At 42.4% G+C, this 19,963-nt stretch overlaps 1 protein-coding gene across 5 annotated transcripts in view; it reads right to left on the bottom strand.

Annotated features, from left to right (window-relative positions):
- Nucleotides 1–359: 359 nt before the first annotated feature.
- akap11 (A kinase (PRKA) anchor protein 11) overlaps nucleotides 360–19,963 on the bottom strand; it is a 28,690-nt gene continuing 9,086 nt past the window's right edge. For 2 of the 5 annotated variants that reach the window (XM_085248549.1, XM_085248550.1), the window contains exons 7-12: nucleotides 14,643–18,999; nucleotides 14,257–14,397; nucleotides 10,630–10,716; nucleotides 7,171–7,217; nucleotides 6,525–6,724; nucleotides 360–3,080 (exon numbers count right to left, since the gene is read on the bottom strand). In XM_085248549.1, the coding sequence (XP_085104675.1) occupies nucleotides 2,901–3,080; nucleotides 6,525–6,724; nucleotides 7,171–7,217; nucleotides 10,630–10,716; nucleotides 14,257–14,397; nucleotides 14,643–18,999 (5,012 nt within the window). In that variant the 3' untranslated portion in view covers nucleotides 360–2,900. The other 3 variants (XM_085248551.1, XM_085248552.1, XM_085248553.1) reach the window with 3 other exon arrangements.

Here is a 19,963-nt window from a genome sequence, read left to right as displayed (position 1 = left end):
GTTCAGATTCAGCTTTCACAAACACGACAACATTAGCGCTACTGTAGGTCATGTGGGGTGAGCAGGAATGTAAAGTAGATCAAGAATGAAAATAAAAGAAGAGGGGCAGGGTGCTGGGAAAAACCTGGGAAAGTCCTACAAACTAGGCAGTCACATCAGGAGAGAATCTATACAGTGAAGCACTCAAGTGTCTGTGACTTTTAATACATTCCTTTAATGTAAACCAATATATATACTGTCCCTCACCTCTCAGGTTAATACTTCAATGTGTGATTTCTGCTCCCTTTTTTATTTATATTTATATATATATATATATATATATATATATATATATATATATATATATATATATATATATATATATATATATATATATATATATATATATTCCATTGTTATTTTTTTTCTATTAATATTGTAATGTGTAAACAATTCATACAGAACAAACACCTTTAAGATTATATGACCATATGGCAGCCTAGAGATTTAAGCAGGAACAAAGAAGGCATCTGCAGAGGCCTCTAGCATACTGTGAGGCAGTGTGGACACACATGAATCACTGCTGCACCATTACTGTAGGCCAGCACAAGGAGGAGAGTAACAATGTTAAGCTTTAAAAGTTAGATTGAGCCATGCAGGCAAACACCACCGACAACACGTAGTTTTATAATAATACATGTGAGACTGTGGTATATTACAGTGTTTCAAACTTAAATTTGACGACCTTGCAGCATCATGTCATCCTTCAGTCCCTCATTTGGGGAAAAACAGAACATAACAAAAAAAACCAAACAAACAACAACAACAATAAATAAATACAAACATCCAAATGTATCCCATTAATTTGTAGATTGATTTTAGGTCCACAGAGGAGGGATAGGAAACGCCCAGTCTCTCCTCAGGCTAAGTCCAAAAAGGGGGGAGGAAGAAAAGAAAAAGTGCTTCTCAGCAAGTAGCTGGTAGTGCTGTGCATGTGGGGGCTGGTGAGTAATGAGGGTGTGTGTGTGTGTGTGTGTTGCACCGATGAGGTGGGGGTAGGGGGGCAGGTTACTGTACGGAAGTTGTGGTATTCATACTCGTCGACTCCTCGAGGTGACTGTGGAGTGTGGGTGACAGAATGTGTGAGTCCAGGCCTGAGCTACGCAGATGTTGCTAGCCTGCGGTTTTACGACGTGCAGACAGAGCCGGTGTCTTTAATTACTCAACGATCTGCTATCTGCGTCACTGGATCTTCCCCAAGACTGGACGAGGGCCACTGACACAGCTGACCGCCATACGCAATTAACTACTGAACTGCAGAGGGTGATCAGTCACCCGGCTTAGTAGCGGTAAGCCAAAGTGACCATTTCCTCCACAAGTAAAAGCAGCATTTCATGTTGGATTAGATACTCTACCTTCAAAAAAAATAAGGCATATTTATATTTACATCTATAAAAAGAAATAGAAAAATAATCCTTGTACATACATACAAAGATTATTTTTTCTTTTCTTTTTTAATAAATCCTCACTATGACTCATTCTCCTCTTTAATATTTTACTAAGTATGACAACCAAGTAGATTGCTACTAGAAGAAGCAGGGTTACAGTATTAGGTAAAACTCTTATTTATTCTGTGGCCAAATAAATTTGCTCATGATCATCATTGCAAAAATGACGGCACAGTTCATTAAACTACAGAGGTGGGCTTAACAGAGTTTTATCAACCTCTCTGTATGGCAGCGTAGTGAATCATTTAGAGAAAAGCTAAATGTACTTACTGCAGCACAACTCTAGTGGATCAAGACAGTAACGGAATTGTGTTCATGTATTTGTGTGGATGCTGTAAAGCATCCCATCCACCCAGTCCTCAGACTGGGAGGTCTGGGTTCAAATCTTGCTAATGGCAACAATTCTTTCAGTTAACAGTTAAACATTTTTAACTCTTTTCAACAGAAATTTTATCTTCTTCACCCCTTTTCAGCACAAATCCCAGCTTTTTCAGCTGTTTTCAGAAAAAAAAAACTATTTTCAGCAGAATTTTCAGCCTTTTCACCTCTTATCAGCACAAATCTCAGCATCTTTTGCTCATTTTAGCAGAATTGTCAGTTTCTCCATCTCTTTTTTGTGAGAACGAGTTTGGGTCAGTGAGATGAGTAGCCGCCTTGAGGCCAGGAGGGCCAGGTTTGAATCCTGCTCATGGCAACAGTTCACCTCTTTTCAGCAAAGATTTCTACTTCTTCAGCTGTTTTCAGCAGAATTTTCAGTTTCTTCACCACCATACAATTTTTGCAACTTTTCATCTTTTTCAGCTATTTTTAGCAGACAGCTTCAGCGTTACAGCATCCACACAGCATTTTTGCAGGAAATGCAAATTTTTCTCTTGAATTGGTTCTAATAATCTAAATGTGTTTGTGTGTGCATATGTGCGCGTGTACAGTTGGTCTCTCAACATGTGGAAATACCACCAGAGAGGTGAGGTGTGGGTGTGATGACATCATCCACCCAGCAGCTGTGGGGATTCCCAGTCTGTCTTTTCTCCCAACACACTGCATCTCCCTCTGGAAACACACCGGGTGGGTCTTCCCCCACTTATTGTAGCTTAAGCACAGCAAGGTGTGAGGCCTTCGATTCAAGAGTGTAGGCAAGCAAAGGAGACACCTCATTAAATCAACACAGGTTACACATACAGGCCTGATAACTGATGAAACTGCAGCAACAAAACAGAAACTGGGGAGGAAAAAAAAAAAAAAAAAAAAAAAAAAAAAAAAAAAACGGGAAAAGATGGCATGCCATACACGCAATGCAACACACGTGCTGCCCACATTTGTGAGAGGGAGTTCAGATTTATGGGGCTCACAGAGGTTGCAAAGCCCTGTTTGGAAATAATGAGAGGAGAGCAAGGAGGGAAAAAAGCAGAGGCCTTAGGTGCGCTCCAGAAGCCACTGGAAGAGGGAGATGCAGTGAGGTTCTTTGCTGGCCTCAAGTGCCTCTTCTCTGGCCTCGGGCTGACTGTGGCTCACATCACAGTAGCGCAGCAGCATGTGCAGCAGCTCACCCACCTTCCACTTCCTCTCTCGAAGCCTCTGGACTACCGCTGGGAGCTGAAAGGACACATTGATTATACAGTCATCTCAAGGCATTTATCTTGTATTGAAAAGACTTCATAATATTAGAAAGAGCAAATGCTTGGCAATGTGAGGGAGGAAGAACTCCCTCTTTTTGTGGAGTGACAGGAAAAAGGAGAGATAGCGAGCAACAAACTGAACAAAACATAACTTACAGGAGAGAGTAAATAAAAGTTAATGAGATGCAATAGTGGCATAAAAACAGAGTGTGAAATGTGGGGATTGAAGGAGAATTGCTGAGCGCAGCATGGGAAGTCCCCAAGCAGCCCAAGCCTACTGCAGCACAACTAAGGGGGATGTTCAGGGTCACCTGAACCACAGTAAGCTGGGTTTGTAGAAAGGGACTCTGTCCTAAATTTAAACTGGAACCTGGTTTCATGGGAGGCCTGACAACTGAAGGCTCTGCCTTCCATTCTACAGGGTGGGCCATTTATATGGATACACCGTATTAAAATGGGAATGGTTGGTGATATTAAAGTCCTGTTTGTGGCACATTAGTATATGTGAGGGGCAAACTCCTCAAGATGGGTGGTGACCATGGTGGCCATTTAGAAGTCGGCCATCTTGGATACAACTTTTGTTTTTTCAATAGGAAGAGGGCCATGTGACACATCAAACTTATTGGTAATGTCACAAGAAAAACAATGGTGTGCTTGGTTTCAACGTAACGTTATTCTTTCATGAGTTATTTACAAGTTTCTCTTTGTTCACAGCCATTGACATGTTGAAGAGGTTAACACATGAGGAGCGGATCGAAATTGTGTTGATATCTGGTGAACGCAGTAACCGGGTCATTGCAGCAGATTTCAATGCAAGACACCCTACGAGACCACCCATCTCCCATGCTACAGTTAGCAAACTGCTTGCTAAGTTTCGTGAAACTGGTTCAGTGTTGGATTTGCCAAAATGTGGACGCAAGAAACCTGTTATTAATGAAGAAACATCAGTGGCTGTCCTAGCTTCATTCAGCAAGAGCCCACAGCGTAGCACTCGCTGCATGTCACTGGAGAGTGGCATTAGTCGAACATCCCTTCGGCGGATATTAGCTACTCACAAATGGCACCCTTACAAACTCCAGCTACTGCAGCATCTCAACGAGGATGACCCAGATCGGTGCACAGAATTTGCAGAATGGGCAAAACAAAGATTGGAACAGGACCCTCAGTTCACGCAGAAGATTTTGTTCAGTGATGAGGCAAACTTTTATGTGAATGGTGAAGTTAACAAACAAAAACACCACTATTGGTTTGACACTAACCCACATTGGATGGATCCCTCCAAGACTGTTGGCACAACAAAAGTGATGGTTTGGTATGGTATATGGGGTACATCGATAGTGGGTCCATTCTTCATCAATGGAAACCTCAAGGCCACTGGATATTTGAAATTGCTACATGATGATGTGTTTCCCTCTTTATGCACTGAAGCTGGCACGTTCCCTGAGTTTTTCCAGCAGGATGGAGCACCACCACATTATGGGTGCCAGGTCCGAGCATTCCTAGATGAACAGTTTCCTGGAAAGTGGATTGGTCGTCGTGGGCCAGTTGAATGGCCGCCAAGGTCTCCCAATCTGACCCCCTTAGACTTTTATCTTTGGGGTCATCTGAAGGCAATGGTCTATGGTGTGAAGATACGAGATGTGCAGCACCTGAAACTACGGATACTGGATGCCTGTGCTGCCATTTCTCCTGCGGTGTTGCTATCAGAGTGTGAAGAGTGGGAGAAGAGGGTTGCATTGACAATCCAACACAATGGGCATTGAACACATTTTATAAGTGGTCAGAAACTTGTAAATAACTCATGAAAGAATAAAGTTACGTTGAAACCAAGCACACCATTGTTTTTCTTGTGACATTACCAATAAGTTTGATGTGTCACATGGCCCTCTTCCTATTGAAAAAACAAAAGTTGTATCCAAGATGTCCGACTTCTAAATGGCCACCATGGTCACCACCCATCTTGAGGAGTTTGCCCCCTCACATATACTAATGTGCCACAAACAGGACTTTAATATCACCCCTAACCCTCACCAACCATTCCCATGTTATTACGGTGTACCCATATAAATGGCCCACCCTGTACTTTCAGAATCTTTAGGATTTCCTTACAAGCTGACTACTGAAGTAGTAGTGAAAGGGTGTTAGTTAATACTTCTTCCTGCCTGGGGAAAAAAGGAACTCAAAAATTCTCTGAATATAACCTAAGCAGAGAGCCGTGCTTCAAAAAAACAAAATAAAACAATAATAATAATAATAATAATAATAGACAGTTAAATTAGAATTGTAAGGGTTTGAAATTAAACATGATGTAATGTAATCATGTTTACTAAAGTAAATGTAATGCCTAAACAGTCATTGTAACACACTCCTGAAACACAAAACTCTTGAATGCTTGTACCGTTCCCAAGTTGAAACACACTTAAGCCCCTTTTCCATTAGTATCTACTCGGATTGACTCTCCACGGCTCACCACGACTCGACTCAGATCGACTGGTTTTCCATTAAAATCGAGTACGATCAATCTGCTGCTCGATCTGTGGCTTTTTGTCAGACTTGTTTCTTTGTAGCGATTTATGTTCTCATGACCCATCGAGTGATGCCAATGACCAGGCCAATCGGTGGCATGCAGTCTGACGATGTCACATTTTAGTATGTGTTGCTTGGAATCCCAGCCGAGAAGGTACTATTTTATTACTTAGTACCAGGTACTATGACCTAATGGAAACCTGAAAACTGTGGCAAGTCAATCAGAGTAGGTACTAATAGAAAAGGGGCTCATTTTAATATGTGTAGGTCACATATCCATATACTGGCGTCATTAGACCAAAATCCATCAAATAAAGCAAAGAGAATCTCATCCCAGTAGCAGATGTTTTGCTGTATTATTATAATATTACAGTGTTAAATGTTTGAGATTGTGCTTTTGTTCAAACACAGGGTTTTTAAATAAGAAAAACAAAAAAAGCAAAAAGAGTAAAATTAGTATATGAACATTGCACATGGCCATATTTAAACATCAGGATCTGTATCACCCCACAATTTTACTGGCTGTGCAGGCTTTGGAAATTGTATAACAATATATACCATTAAGTTTTGTCAGGTAACAGCGATGACTATGACCTTTACTGAAATGCAGAAAACAGGAACAAACTGGTGAAATTACTGGTGATTTTTCCAAAAAAAATCTACAGCTCAATCGTCACAGTAGCTGGTGCTTCTCAGCTGTTTGTCTCCATAGCAAAGCACAGTATGGTGGGAACCAGCACAGAACTTTACAGGATTGTTGACCTTCAAAACAGACAATCACGGAAAGAATGACTTCTTTCACTGAAGCGACATGACGTGGTTTAAAAAGAGTTTTAGTGCTGACTAATGAAGACCACAGAGGGAACCTGTTTGTGAGGAATATAGCCACAATCACCTGCTGCAGTTCTCTGTCAGGACTTAGCTGAATCTGAGGGATGTCGGCCATGGAGGCTGCCAGCCACTGTAGCATGCTCCTGAGCTGGGGGTCGAGGGTGACGTGCTTAGGGCCACTCCCAGGATCTCTGACATCTGAGTTTGCTATGACAAGCACAGTCCTGGGAGTTTGCACTTGAGTCCTGTCCACACAGAGTGTCCCTGCAGCACAGAGAAAAAGGATTCACTCAGCCGTCAGCCACACCTTTTCAGTTTTCTAGCGCTCCTTCTTTAGAACACTATGTCCTGATCTGCTCAAACCCAGGTTTCCATAGCACAGCAAACACAATAAGGGGACCCCTTTAAGTGGAGGCAATTGTAGTCTGAGACATACAGAAGGCAGAGTGACTGACTGTGGATGGAGTGCATGCATGAGTATTAGTGTGGCTGAATGTGGGGGTGGTTAAATCCCCAGCAACAACACAGACAGACTAACACAGTCAGCTGGAATCCAACTGTGTCTCGGACAGCAAAGAGCAAGAGCACAAAATTTTTTTTTTTTTCCATTAGATGTCCCAAAAACTCCAAGTATTAACCTGTAGCACTGCCACAGTCTACTTAAAAACATTAAAGAAAGAAAGATGCTGCAGGCAATAAAACGTGCTTACCACTTGATTCCTCTTTGACCTCAGCCTCCTTGTCCTCTGTATTGTCACTGTTGGATGAGAAACGCCACACAGGTTAGTAAGAAGACAGAACAGGTCGGACACACAAGGATGCATGCAAAGATATAGAAATGGCAATAAGCACACTAAAGCTAATAGCCTTTGACAAAAGCAAAGCACACAAACACTGCAACCAAAGCAATTCTGATCAAAAGACGTCTTAGACACGGTGATGCCGTATATCTTTCCTGAATTCCTGTAAATTGACTTTTCTGATCAGGTGTCTTTTGTCAGTTAATGCGCAGTGACGAAGAGGAGATCTTGATCAGTGTGAAAGTTGATTTTTCCCTTCTGAAAAGCTACTTGATATCCATTCTGTCAATTGTGCAAATATTTGCTGTGTGACGTGCCAGCAGGTAAACAGTCATTTCACCACTTTATAAGGTTGTTAATCACAGGCCTGTTGACACAGCCCACAGCTACAGACACTCAGGCTCTGCACGTTAGGATATAAGGATATCATTTTCTTTTCAGAAAGGAAAACCGTTTAAGGTGTTTCACTGTTTGAGACTGCAAAGGAGCGACGGCACTGAAAAAGTAGGGAGAGGAGGCGAACTAAGAAGGAGGGCGATAAAGCTATGCACTCAAAATATATATGGGCATCAATGGAGGTGCCTGAACAGTATAAACCTATAGGTGTGGAGTACTTCCTAGTTAGAAAATCTTTGTGTGTCTGTCTACTTGAGGTTTCACTCACACAATGCATGAATCAAACCTTTTTCCCTCCATTTTAACATCTCTTGAATTCTTTAAAAAGAACTAAACCACAAATGTGACTCTGTGAGAAATCTGCCACCTGTTGGTAGCCACAAAACTGCTATTTACTACGCTCCACATCAAGTAACTGTGGGTGTGAGCAACATATATAAAAATAGCTTATTATTAAAACAAAACTATAATGTTAATAAACTGAATTTAAAAAATACTTTTAGTAGTTATATTATTAACAAGTAACTGAATATTAATTAGATCACAAAGAAATTATTAACCAATAATCGTCTTGGGATTTATTACCACTAAAACAGTACGGAAACTTATTAAATATTTTATGAATGCTAGTCATTATATACTGACATTATATTCTGTTACTATAAACATTATTTCTAGACAGAAGAAATTACAATATATTATACATTTTACACCACTGTAAGCTGATGAAAACTACACTAACTAAAATCAAAGTAAAAGCACAATTGCTAATATAAGAACTAATACAAAATGCAAATCTGTAAGTCAACCTTGTGCTCTGCTTTAATCAGCAAGACACATCAATGTGGATTCAGAATAGCTTCAAGTTATCCTTTCTTCTTTTTTCTGACCTGTAACACCTTTGTTTAACTAAAGGTTTTGACATGTTTCATATTGGAAAATCTGTTGCACTTTTGATATAATCTTGGAAGCCATCAGCTTTAGTTGATGTTATGACTATCAAAATGCACAAACCTGTGAATATTTATTGCCAGCTCTGATCATGGACTAATAAGGGAATGACAAGATGCAGAGATACTCTGTTCTCAGAGGTCTCAAATATCAAACAGACCGGCTATGTTAATATATCCGGTCAAATAATATCTTATAAAAGGACAACTGAATGTGTTAGCTTTTTAGATTTTCAATACAGCCGTTCAGTGGTAGCACCTAGAGCTGAAATGATACTGGAATTTTCTAAAAGCACATTTTGAGTTGAAGCTGCTAAACAAGCTGAAAGAAAATCCATTCATCAGCCTGAGAAAGGAAGACTAAATAAATGGTTGGTAGTACTGTCAGTTGGGTAGTACATGGCAATACATCTTTGCATTTTTTTCCACACTGCATCAAATTGAAGTTGATTACGTCAATTAAGCATCATGTGGTGGAGGGCGGTTCCTTATTTATTTATTTATTTTTGCTGGGAGTTTTAGAACCCTATTAGTTATGGTGCTTACTCTTTAAAATACCAGAATAGGGAGGATGGAGTAGGTCTAAGTTTATTAGATTGATCAGTATTGCTGAACTATGAAATATTTTGGGTGCATACTGTATTTTTGTGGGGGTTTTTTGTTGTTTTTTTTAACTTGAGTATGAACTTATACAAAATATTAAAAAAACAGTTTTGTTGATTAAAAAACACTATAGGATTCATATTGGTATCGGCTGATATCCAAATTTATGATATTGGTATCAGACATAAAAAAGTGGTATCGTGCCATCTCTAGTTGCAACAGCTGCAAGACTGATATATGCAGCCACCTCTAAACATCCACCATGTCTACTACCTGTTTAAGATTAGCTTTAGGTTTCCCTTTGTATGACATTTCCAACTATTTTACATATCCTTACAGTTTCATGAATCACTTACATTCATGAAACGGCAAAACACAAAGTAAGACAGATTGCTACCTCAAAGTTTGGGGAGAGACCCCGCCCTAGTCTAAAAAGGTTGGGTATCTTCGGATTTTGTTCACAAGAAAAAAAAAGTATGTGGGGTGTGAGAGAAACAGGTAAACTGGCGCACCAGCCACAGAGCTTTTGATCTACATTTTAACTCTCACTTACAATCATGAGCTCTGGGTGGTCACTGAAAAAATAATGTTAGGAAAGAAGCAAGAAAAATGAGTTTAGGCTTGGCGAAAAGACTGGCTGAGGAGCTTGGACATCCAGAAGGAGCCCAGAGTACTCCCAATGCTTAAGGCAGGTGAGGTGTTTTGGGTATTTGATCAAGGTGCCTTGAGGCTTAACTTAGAGGTTTTCCAGGGACACCCAAGTAGGAGGAGACCACAGGGTATATCTAGAATTCACTAGCTTGGGTCTATCTCGGGATTTTCCAAAAGGAAACCTGCTCTGTGACTAGACTTTAGATAAGTGGGGGGGAAAAATGGATGCCCGGTCATAATGCATGCAAGAGACTTAATTTGAAAGTTAATATATTATAGTTTCTAAAACTATGAAATTAAATGAAAAATAACCCTCCACGTTGTTCTTCAGGGACTGGTTGGCTGTTCAGAGGTGATACAACATGGACAAAATAATAACACTACATATTTCCCACAAAGACAAAAAATTGCATGCAAGCAATGCAGAACCAACAAAACTTAAGCAACACATTGCATGCTAAGATTAGCATCAACAAGCATTTGCCATGTCAAGCCTATTAATGTTTAAAGCTCAAGTATGGTCATGTTAGGGGGCTGGTGGTTCCTAGTATGAGACAAAGTATAAATCAGAATATTGTAGAGTGGCAGTTTAAATCATTTTCATATGATGAAGAAAGATTTTCCACTGGTGGATCTATCACATACTTCAGTACTTTGTGGTGCTTTCATAGCAAATTCAGTTCATTCTTTGTCACATTCTAGGTAAACCCCCATGTCTTGTGTGCATTTCTTTTCCAAGGATAGCCATGCCAATCGGGTGCTGACCAACCTGTCAGAGGGGGAGAATGACAAGTGCTCTTCACACGCCTCCCCCTCCAGGCCCAGACTGCTCCAGCTACTGCTATTCCCATTACTGCTGGACACAGAAGGCAGGTAACACACCGCTGTAACACTGACACAGTAAGTGGCTAACACAGAGAGCTACCAAAATGCAACAAAAGATCAGGATGTAATAAGCAGTTTCATCACATTTGCTATAAGAGCTTACTGTCATGTATCGTCAACAAACAACACGGAGGTGGATGACCATTTCTGGTAATCCTTTAAATGTCAGGTGAGGTTGAAAAAAAACAGAGGAGGATTCTTCAAATGATGCAGGTTTTTTCCACTGTACACCTCCCTGAATCAGCTTTAATGTTGACTGGGCCCATTTGTTGCTAAAGTCCTGAAATGTGAGATCATTACATTTTTGTTCTCACATAATCTCGTTAATCATGTGGCTTCCAGCGGGACAACCAGCTGGCAACAGAAGCATAACAACATACACTCTCGCTATAATTAGTGAATGATTAGCCTTGCTGGCTGGAACCTGCATACTGTGGCATGCTATAGCCTAACTAAAAGGGAGAGATGTTTCTGATATCTAAAAATACCTCTATTAATCTGCATTACCTCAGCGGCAGGTGTGGTCTGAATGGCATACTGAGAGGTGATTCATCTAGTCAGTCAGCCTGATCTCTGTCTCGCTAAACTCATAAAGGAATTTTCCCCCCGTTATTTCATCTGCTGAGCGGAAATAGTAGCAGCAGGCCTTTGAAATGTCTTATGAATTACACATGGTGGACTTTGTTCCAGTAGAAACAGCACTTGAAGAGAGGTGAGCACTTAAAGACACACCTTTAGAAAATATTATGACACATTAACTTTGCCCTGATGGCCAAAATAACTTAATGCTAACACAATATGCTCTTTTAGCATGTTGGGAACAAACCCATTGTCAGGTTTGCTTCCATAGAGATATCAACCCCTGCCAGAACTGTCAACAGCCCATTTCCCAGAGACTTTATCAGACTCACTCACTTTTTTTTTCTTTTTAAATTGACACACACAAACATAGGTCATGTCCATCCAAGACAAGAAGACCAAATCGGTCATGCCTACAACTACTTAGAACTTGGTAACATAGACAGTAATCTAAAATACTTATCCTTTAGCCTTCACATATAATGCAACATAAATCAGAGAAAACTTGCACTCTGGCAGTCAAGTTTAAATGATTTTGGAAAAACATACAATCTGCACTGTCTTTGGGAAACCTTACATCTACAATGAACTGCAGAAAACACTCCTAAATGGCTCCAACGGGAGCAAAAAACCCTCCAAAAAACCCCAAAAACATAAAGTGACACAGTATGATCAAAGTATAACCTCAGGCTTTAAATTCTGAACCCAAACCAATTAAGAACAATAGATTACATTCAATGTCTTCTGCTTGGACATTAACAGACTGTCCATTCTGAAACAACTAAATACAGAAACATATGATAGATAACCTGCTGAAAAAAAGGATACTACTTGCTGTGACAAAAGAAATGGTAGCAGCTGTCACAAAAACATGAAAAAACATTTTACTGCATACCCACATGTAGACTGATACTGCATACAAGACATGCAGTATCAGTCTGTACCAAGCAGAGCTGCAACGACTATAAAAATTATTTGACGTGGAATTTTATTGTTAACATTTTCATATGCTAATAAATGTGTTGTAACTGCAATACACTACAGGAAACTGTGGGGGCAGTATTGCCTATATCGTCTGCCAAGACTAGACAATACTGAAGAAGAATGTAGCACAAACAGCAAAACAGGAGGACTGAAGAAAATAGAAACTGAGATTTTAAACATTTTGAAAGCATTCCACAGAAAAAGTTCAATGCAGATTGTGCAAACCGGTGCTTTCCTTCCACGACAGCACTAAAACGCCGGCACCCTGGAGCAGTAAGGTCAGTTAGTGTTAGTGCGTCACAGTTGTTGCTCATTCCAGCCTTGTGTAGGCCCACAATCTTGTCCTTGACATCATTGGAAAGCTCTTTAGTCTTGGCCATGGTGCAGAGTTTGGAACATGAAAAATAAATAAGTATTTATGTTCATGTTTGTACAGCAAGGTTTATTTCAGCTTACCTGTCGGAAACTTCTCAGGATGATGCTTGCACCATTTCAGTTTTGTTAGCTAAACAGTGAAATGCAATAATAAACCATTAAAGAGCTCCACTGTCTACTAATTTTTGGGGTTTTTCTCTCCCATATTAATATTAGCATTTATTCTGAGTAGTAAACCTCTTCCATTTAACGTTAGGTAATTAAATGTGGGTTAAATCATATACAAAATAATTGGTACTGAACATTACACCATCTGAGAAATGATGTTTTCAGTGTATCGGCAACCAGCAACAATCAAAGTTCCTAGAATGTGCTGTGCGTCGCATTTTGTCGCGCCTCGTTTACCTTCTATCAAAAAAGGGAATTTTTGACAAAGTCTGGAGACAGACCCTCAGCTTTGAAAAATGGGCTTAAAATGTTCCTTTTTAATGCTTACAGGATCAAGGAACCCTGAACCACCCCTTAGTTATGCTTCTATAGTATCAGACTACTGGGAGATTTCCCATAATACAGTAAGCAGTTTATAAAGCATAATTTGGTCTCTATGAAGTTCTTTTCTGTTTCTCTTTTCTTGATTGCTTCTGCTTGTGGTTCCGCTTATCCTTTACAGGGCCGCAGGGGGGCTGGAGCCTATCCAGCCTATCCTACAACATGCATCACACACAGAAAGACTCCAACCTGATGATGGAATTGAGCTTAGGACATTTTTGCTGTGAGGCAACTGTGCTAACCACTGTGCCACTGGCATATGTTAAAACAGGCACAAATGATCTATTAGTCTGGGATCTGGTGGTGATCATGAGGGTTATTGGGAGCTGCAGAGACTTCTGTGTCATTACACATTCAAGGTATAACAACACACAAAGACAGTTACTGGTAATGTCACCTCAAGGAGCACAAACTGGGTGATTTCAACCATAAAGTCAAAATCTGCATGTCTGCTTTCCAACTAAGCTAATCATGAAACCCACGACACACAGCTATGATCACTTTGTTCTCAGACTTGTTGTGGTTGCTATAGTTGCTAACCCAACCACCAGCTGGTTCTTATGTGACATTAGAGTTCCTATTGTGGGTGTGAATGCAAAACAGGGAAAAAAAAAAAACAACCAAACCTTTAATTCTCAAGGGGAGCGCCCCCGTATGTAGTTTATTTACTCTCAAGGATTCTTCAGATGTTTTAGTGAAAGTGCCTTAGGTAGGTTTTTTATTGCCACAAACAAAAGTTTGAAGCTAAAAATCATCCATAGGAAAAAATCTTTATATGTTAGTATAACATATATACATATATATATACATATATACACATTTATGGAGTGTAACTAGTAGCTAGCCACTCCATAAATCACAATCTGATTCTTTCTTTCAAATTCTGGTTAAAAAGCTGTGCATAAATAAGTGTATAATAAGGAATGCACTACAAATGTTCTCAGACCCCATTCTAACGTATATTTTAAAGCACCAAGTTGGACTGTGCTCTAGAGGTGATAGATATAAAGTTAGGTGTGTTTACCTGTCGCTGAGGTGGAGGAAGCTGCTGTTATCATCTGGGTGCTCATCTTCAAAGCTCAGGTTAGACCAGCTTCCCAGGCTGTCATCTCCAACACTCAGCTGCTGGGATACAGTGGACTCAGTGGTTTCCCTACCCGAAGCACTAAATACAAAGAAACCAAAGGAGAGAGAAAGAAAAAAAAGGCCTCACTAACAATGCAAATAGTCACATGTCAGTGCAGTAAAACTGGGAAAATAAAACATTAAAATGTTTGTCAAAAGAAGTGAAACAAAGCTGATTATAGGTTACAACACATGTTTATGGCCTGGCCATTGATTAAACGTATGCATGGAATGAATTTCGGGGCAAACAGACACTCTTCCTGATGTGAACTGGGAAGTGTGTACCTGGTAAGGGCAGCCTGGCATATGTTGGACAGGGCTGATGTCATGATCTCAGCAGTGAGGCTCTCGGCGTAGCTGGTGCCATCATGGCCGATCCCGCTGTCAGCATTAAGGCTGGTGTTGCTCAGCTCGCGCTTTGCTGTATCCATTGCCATGGACACCATCTCCTCTGCAAATGCCACCCTGTGGTCCAGGTCGATGTGGATTTTTGGAATCTCCAGACTAGAGAGCACTCTTGCTTGACAGTCTCCTCCCCTTTTCCTCCTCTGCAGCACAGGTTGGTAGTGGTGCCTGCTGTGCTTGCTGCAGTATGGACACTCCTGGACTTGACAGCAACAACATGGCCTCTCCCCCATTGCCCGGACCAGAACTGGGCCCTCAGACAACCTCTGTGTGTGAGTGTGTCTGTCATGGTCTTGGTGCTCCCGTGATGAATGGCCAACTGAAGCCACGCTTATCTTCAGCGTGTCATCCACTATTTTCCTGGCATAATGCTCAATGACTTGCATCACCTTGCTACTGTAACCTTGATCGTAGAGACTCCCTGTGCTGTGGTAGTGCTTGCTCTTACCCTCCTTGGATAACACAGGGCAGGAGAAGGAGTTCCTGATGAGATTCTCTGCCATGTCTTCCAGTTTGGATTTTTTATAAAGACAGGAGTCAGTGAAAGACTTTGGCAGCCGTACAGAGGAGAGATGGAGCTTGCGTGTGACATCACAGGTGATATTATATGCTAAAGATTCAGCAAAGTGGACTAGATCCATGTACTCCCTCTTACTCTGCTCTTCAGAGTCCCTGCAACAACACTGGGTGTTTCTATCCATCTCTGTTCGATCCTTGGCTGATGACGTTTTACTACTACAAGACGATTTCCATTCATCTGGCAGAGACTTAGAGGAACGAAGACGTGCACTAGAGGATCTCTGCTTTATTTTACGACTGGCGTGAGCCAAGCCAAGTTTTATAGAACGATAAGCCAAACGGCTTGCATACTGGTCCAGGACTAACTCCCTACTCCCCCCTTCCTTTTTCAGCACCCTAATGAGGTAGCTGGCATACTCATCTGTCACGCTCTCACAGCTGGGATACTCAGAGGATAGACCAGAGCTGGAGCTAGACACAGTGCTCGAAGCAGAGGTGGAAGACTGGGAGACCGAGGCAATCAGGTCATTGGACCACTGCTCAGCCAGCCTTCCTAACCTCCAGTCTCTGCTCTGATCTGTACCGGGTTGAGAGTGATGTCTGTGGTGGTAATGCAAACATTCGGAGCTAGATCTGTCCCAGCTTCTTCTTCTGAGAGCTCTGTGATACGGGCACTGCTGTCCAGAGCTCACCATCCTCTTCACATCACTAATTACCTCTCCCGCCACTTCTCCTGCATACACCCACAATGAGTTGAGGGTCTGCTCTGAAAACTGAGCCACACTGTCTCTCCTCTTCTCACTGCCCTGGTTCATCTCTCCCTGCTCCTCTTCCGCCCCTCCTAGGGTGTCCATCTCTGTTGCCATCGAGACTATGTGGCACGCCAACCGCTCAGCATAGTGGAGAGCTTCCTTGTTGGACATTACACGAGCGCACATCGGGCTGGGTGTGTGTCGGCCGCCCCCTCTCTCTGAACATGTGTTAATGACTCCAACACCGCCTTCTTCTGCCGGTTCTTCCTCCTCTTCTTCCTCATTTCCATCAGCCTCCTCAGAGAGAGATCTCATCAGTTTGAGCATAAACTCTGCCTTGTCTGCATCTGGGATGGTGTCTTTTGGTCCCGGGCCCAGCTCAGGCTGATAGTGAGGGGTTGGAGGTGGTGTTGCAGGGGAAAATTCTTTAGCCAGCTTGCTTTTCAGCTTTTTGGAGAACTGCTTTATCTGTCTCTCCTTGGACACCTCACTGGGCTGCTGGGGGGTGGACGGAGGAGTACCAGGAGTCGCAGCAGACTTCTGTCCAGAGTTTGGAGCTGAATCATCCACAGTAGCGGATATCCTCCTTTGTCCACCCGTCTCATTACCCGGCACTTCCAAAGTATTCATCATCACAGGATGTGTTTCAGACACACCCCTGGTCCTGGGGCCTCGCTCACATCGGTAACTCCCCTGGTTTAGAGTGCCTGTCTGAAAGGAAATGGGAGGATTATTTTCTTGTCCCATAGGGCCACCTAGCCTAACATGCCCAGAATCTGTATAGTCATATCTAAAACTTTCCCTGACAACTCCTTGCTTTGAAGGGGAATCCAGAGCATCGTAAGAGTCCCTGCGGCTCCTGATTGTCTTTGTGAGGAAGTCAGCACAGTCGCCCAAACCCTTCTTCATTTTAGAGGCAGTTATTAGCTCACAAGCCTCAGTTACTATCATATCCACCATGTTGCCAGAGAAGTTTTGGAATGAAGACTGTTTTTGGGAGGGCTCTCCTGCTGGTAGAGAGGTCTGAGTTCCATGACTGTAAAGGGCCGTTAGTGGAGACGTGGCATTGTCAGAGGATGACACAGTTGATCTTTTGGGGCTGGTCGGTGGGGTATGTGACAAGCTAGACCTCTGCTGAGTGGTCTCCTCGGAATCCTGGAGGTTGGAGAGGGCGTGCCCTGCTTGGGGCACAGGAATACAGCTGGCCATTCCTGATACAGTGAACAGGGCTTTCTTCACAGTACAAGAAGCATCCTCCGCTGGGACCGCTACACTTAAAACCTGCTGGTTAGCAAAGGTGCTGCAGGTATGAGTGCAGGTGTTATCTGCACTGACATAACAGATGTTGTCCACAGACACACTTATAGCTGCTTGGCTTGTGAAGGCAACATCTGCCTGAGAGAGCTCTATGAAGGCCTCCTGGATGACAGACTCAGAAAGGTCTGAAGCATAGGAGGACACCACCACCTCCTCCTCTTCTTCCTCTTGCCCATGGCCAAAAGACCAATCACTTGGGGTGAGAGGCGTTGAGGGGTGGGAGAACTGACATACTTCCATTATACCTTCAAAAACAAGCTCTTCAGCCAGATCAGCAGCAAAACGTGATACAGTGCTGTGGAAAATCTGCTTCTTCACAGTCAGGAACTCTTTGAGCGCTGCGGACACGGCCTCTCCAACCAGGAAAGTGGCCAGCCCGTTGATTGCCCGCTCCTTCAGTACATATGCACGTCGCATGCCAATCTCATGGAAGGCCATTTGAAATACTGAGGAGGTAAGTCGAGCAGCTAGGTGGCACAAGGTGGTGGTGCAGGAGGACACCCCTTTTTGGAGGTCTCGCAAAGCGCTGCCCAAGCTCATTTCCACAAGGTCACTGGCAAACCTCTGAATACCATCTTTCAGAGACTGGGATTTCTTCTGCAGCTTGGCCACCGTCACAGTCTCCTGTATTTCTGAGAGTTTCATCAGGTATCCTGAAGGGTTCTTAAATTCCTTGTGGCAGACACAGGAGAGATTCTTGTTGTCACTGATGTCGACAGCAGACTGGTAGCCACAGACAGATCCGAGAATTTCTTTGGACAGACTGCTAGCAAAGTCTGAGTAGGTCTTATACAAAGAACAGAGATCCTGAGGTTTGCGTAGCTCAGAGTCATCTTGTCCATCTGCCTCTGTATTCCAGAAGTATTCCAGTGGCCCGCTGGAGTCCACCAGGGGACTGAAGGCAGAGGAGCTCAAAGGACTGAAGAGGGGACCACCGTTCTCCTCAGAGGGAGTCTGTACAGGCCGAGGGGAATCCGGCACCTCAGAGGGAATTGAGTAAGGAGAGCCTGGTTTCAGGGGCGTGGGTTTTTTCACATTGGCTGGGAGAGTGGGCTGATCAAAGCGGTGAGGATTCATTCCCTTGGTTGAGCAGCCCCTAGAAACATATTTTAAAGATGATGTACTTATGCCAGATTCATCAGCCTCTTTCTGTGCTGCTGGGACACTAATCGCATCCAGAGGCAGAGTAAGAGTACAGCTCTCAGAGTTGAGCTCATCCAGATCATCAAACTGGTCAAAGCTGTCAAAAAACTCACTAACTTCGGAATCTGAGTCTTCAACTCGCTCTCTGGGCCCCCCTGGCACTTGAGGAATGTCCAGTTTGGCCAGCAGGCTCTTCTGGTAGCCCACTTCATCCAGGAAAATGATAGGGCTGGGGCTGGAACAGTCTGACTCTTCTGATTCACTGACATGAATCAAAGGTGAGGGGAGACGAGCTCCAGGACTGCAGTAAGTCCACTGGGATTCCACACCCGATGACCTCTGCACTGTGACAGATACGTCAGGACCAGATCTGTGTTTGGCTGAATACTTCTTCGAAGACGAGCTTATGATAACGCGGGAGCCTGATAATTCCTTTTTTCTCTTGTGGGCTGGGACTGTCTGTGAAGCCACATCACGCCTTTTAAAATGACTAAATGGAGCTGCAGCTGTGGAGATGGACATGAAGGAGAAAGAGGAGAAAAGTGGTTAGATGCAACAATTGCAAAGAGGGGATTATAAGATGATTTTCCACAGTGCTCATGGCACTGTGGAAAAATAACAGACAAGTAAAACTAGTAAATAGCTAATTAGTGCCATCTAGCAGTGAACTGAAACCATTTACATTCTAGAGACGTTTTAATTAAAGTTTGCACAGATTATGACAGCATAGTGCTGCGGATGGAAAAAATACATATTACATTATTCTTGTAAGATTCTAATTGTTTCACATTAAATCACAATATTAATAATTCTATGTAAGTCTTCCCATAGGGCTAGATGTGTTGAGAATGTAGAAAAAATGATAACTATGACCTTGAGCACAATTTGGCTGAAGACCTATTAAGTAATCACTGTCTATATGTTTGATTAATTTCCGACCAACGCTGAATGAGAGGCAGGGTACGCCCTGGACAGGTCACCACTCTGTCGCAGGACTAATCCGGAGAGAAAGACAACCTTCCACACTTACATTCACACCTCTGGCTGATTTGAACCCTACATTTCAAAACAATATGCAAAATAACAAATAATCTACTCTTAGGCTGTATTATCAAAAATGAAATATCTGCCACGGGACTAGAGTTTTTAAACAGACTGTGTTTTACATTTTGCTGTATAATGTCACTTTTTTCCTCCAAAGTTTGAGGGCAAAAATCTTCAAGTATTTTCAGATTTGAGTATTTTCAAGTATTCAACTGTCCTGCCAGTCTCAGTCTGTGTGTGTGTGTGTGTGTGTGTGTGTGTGTGTGTGTGTCAGGCCTGCTAATCTCTGCCTGCTGCGAAAGTCCTTCTCAGAGGAGAGCCGACCACAGAAGCAGAAATACTTGCAAAAGAGCTTTTATTCCCCCTCAAAAACCAAACAAGGTTCCAAAAAGCAGACACGGGTCCTTGTTTGGTCACACTTTTTTG

Source organism: Mchenga conophoros, linkage group LG16 (assembly GCF_057382185.1).
Source record: "Mchenga conophoros isolate Kocher_MC1m ecotype Shallow Benthic linkage group LG16, M_conophoros_male_GT1.1, whole genome shotgun sequence".
Lineage (NCBI taxonomy): Eukaryota > Metazoa > Chordata > Actinopteri > Cichliformes > Cichlidae > Mchenga > Mchenga conophoros.
Note: the sequence above shows the minus strand (reverse complement) of the source record. Positions and strands in the feature narration are given on the sequence as shown.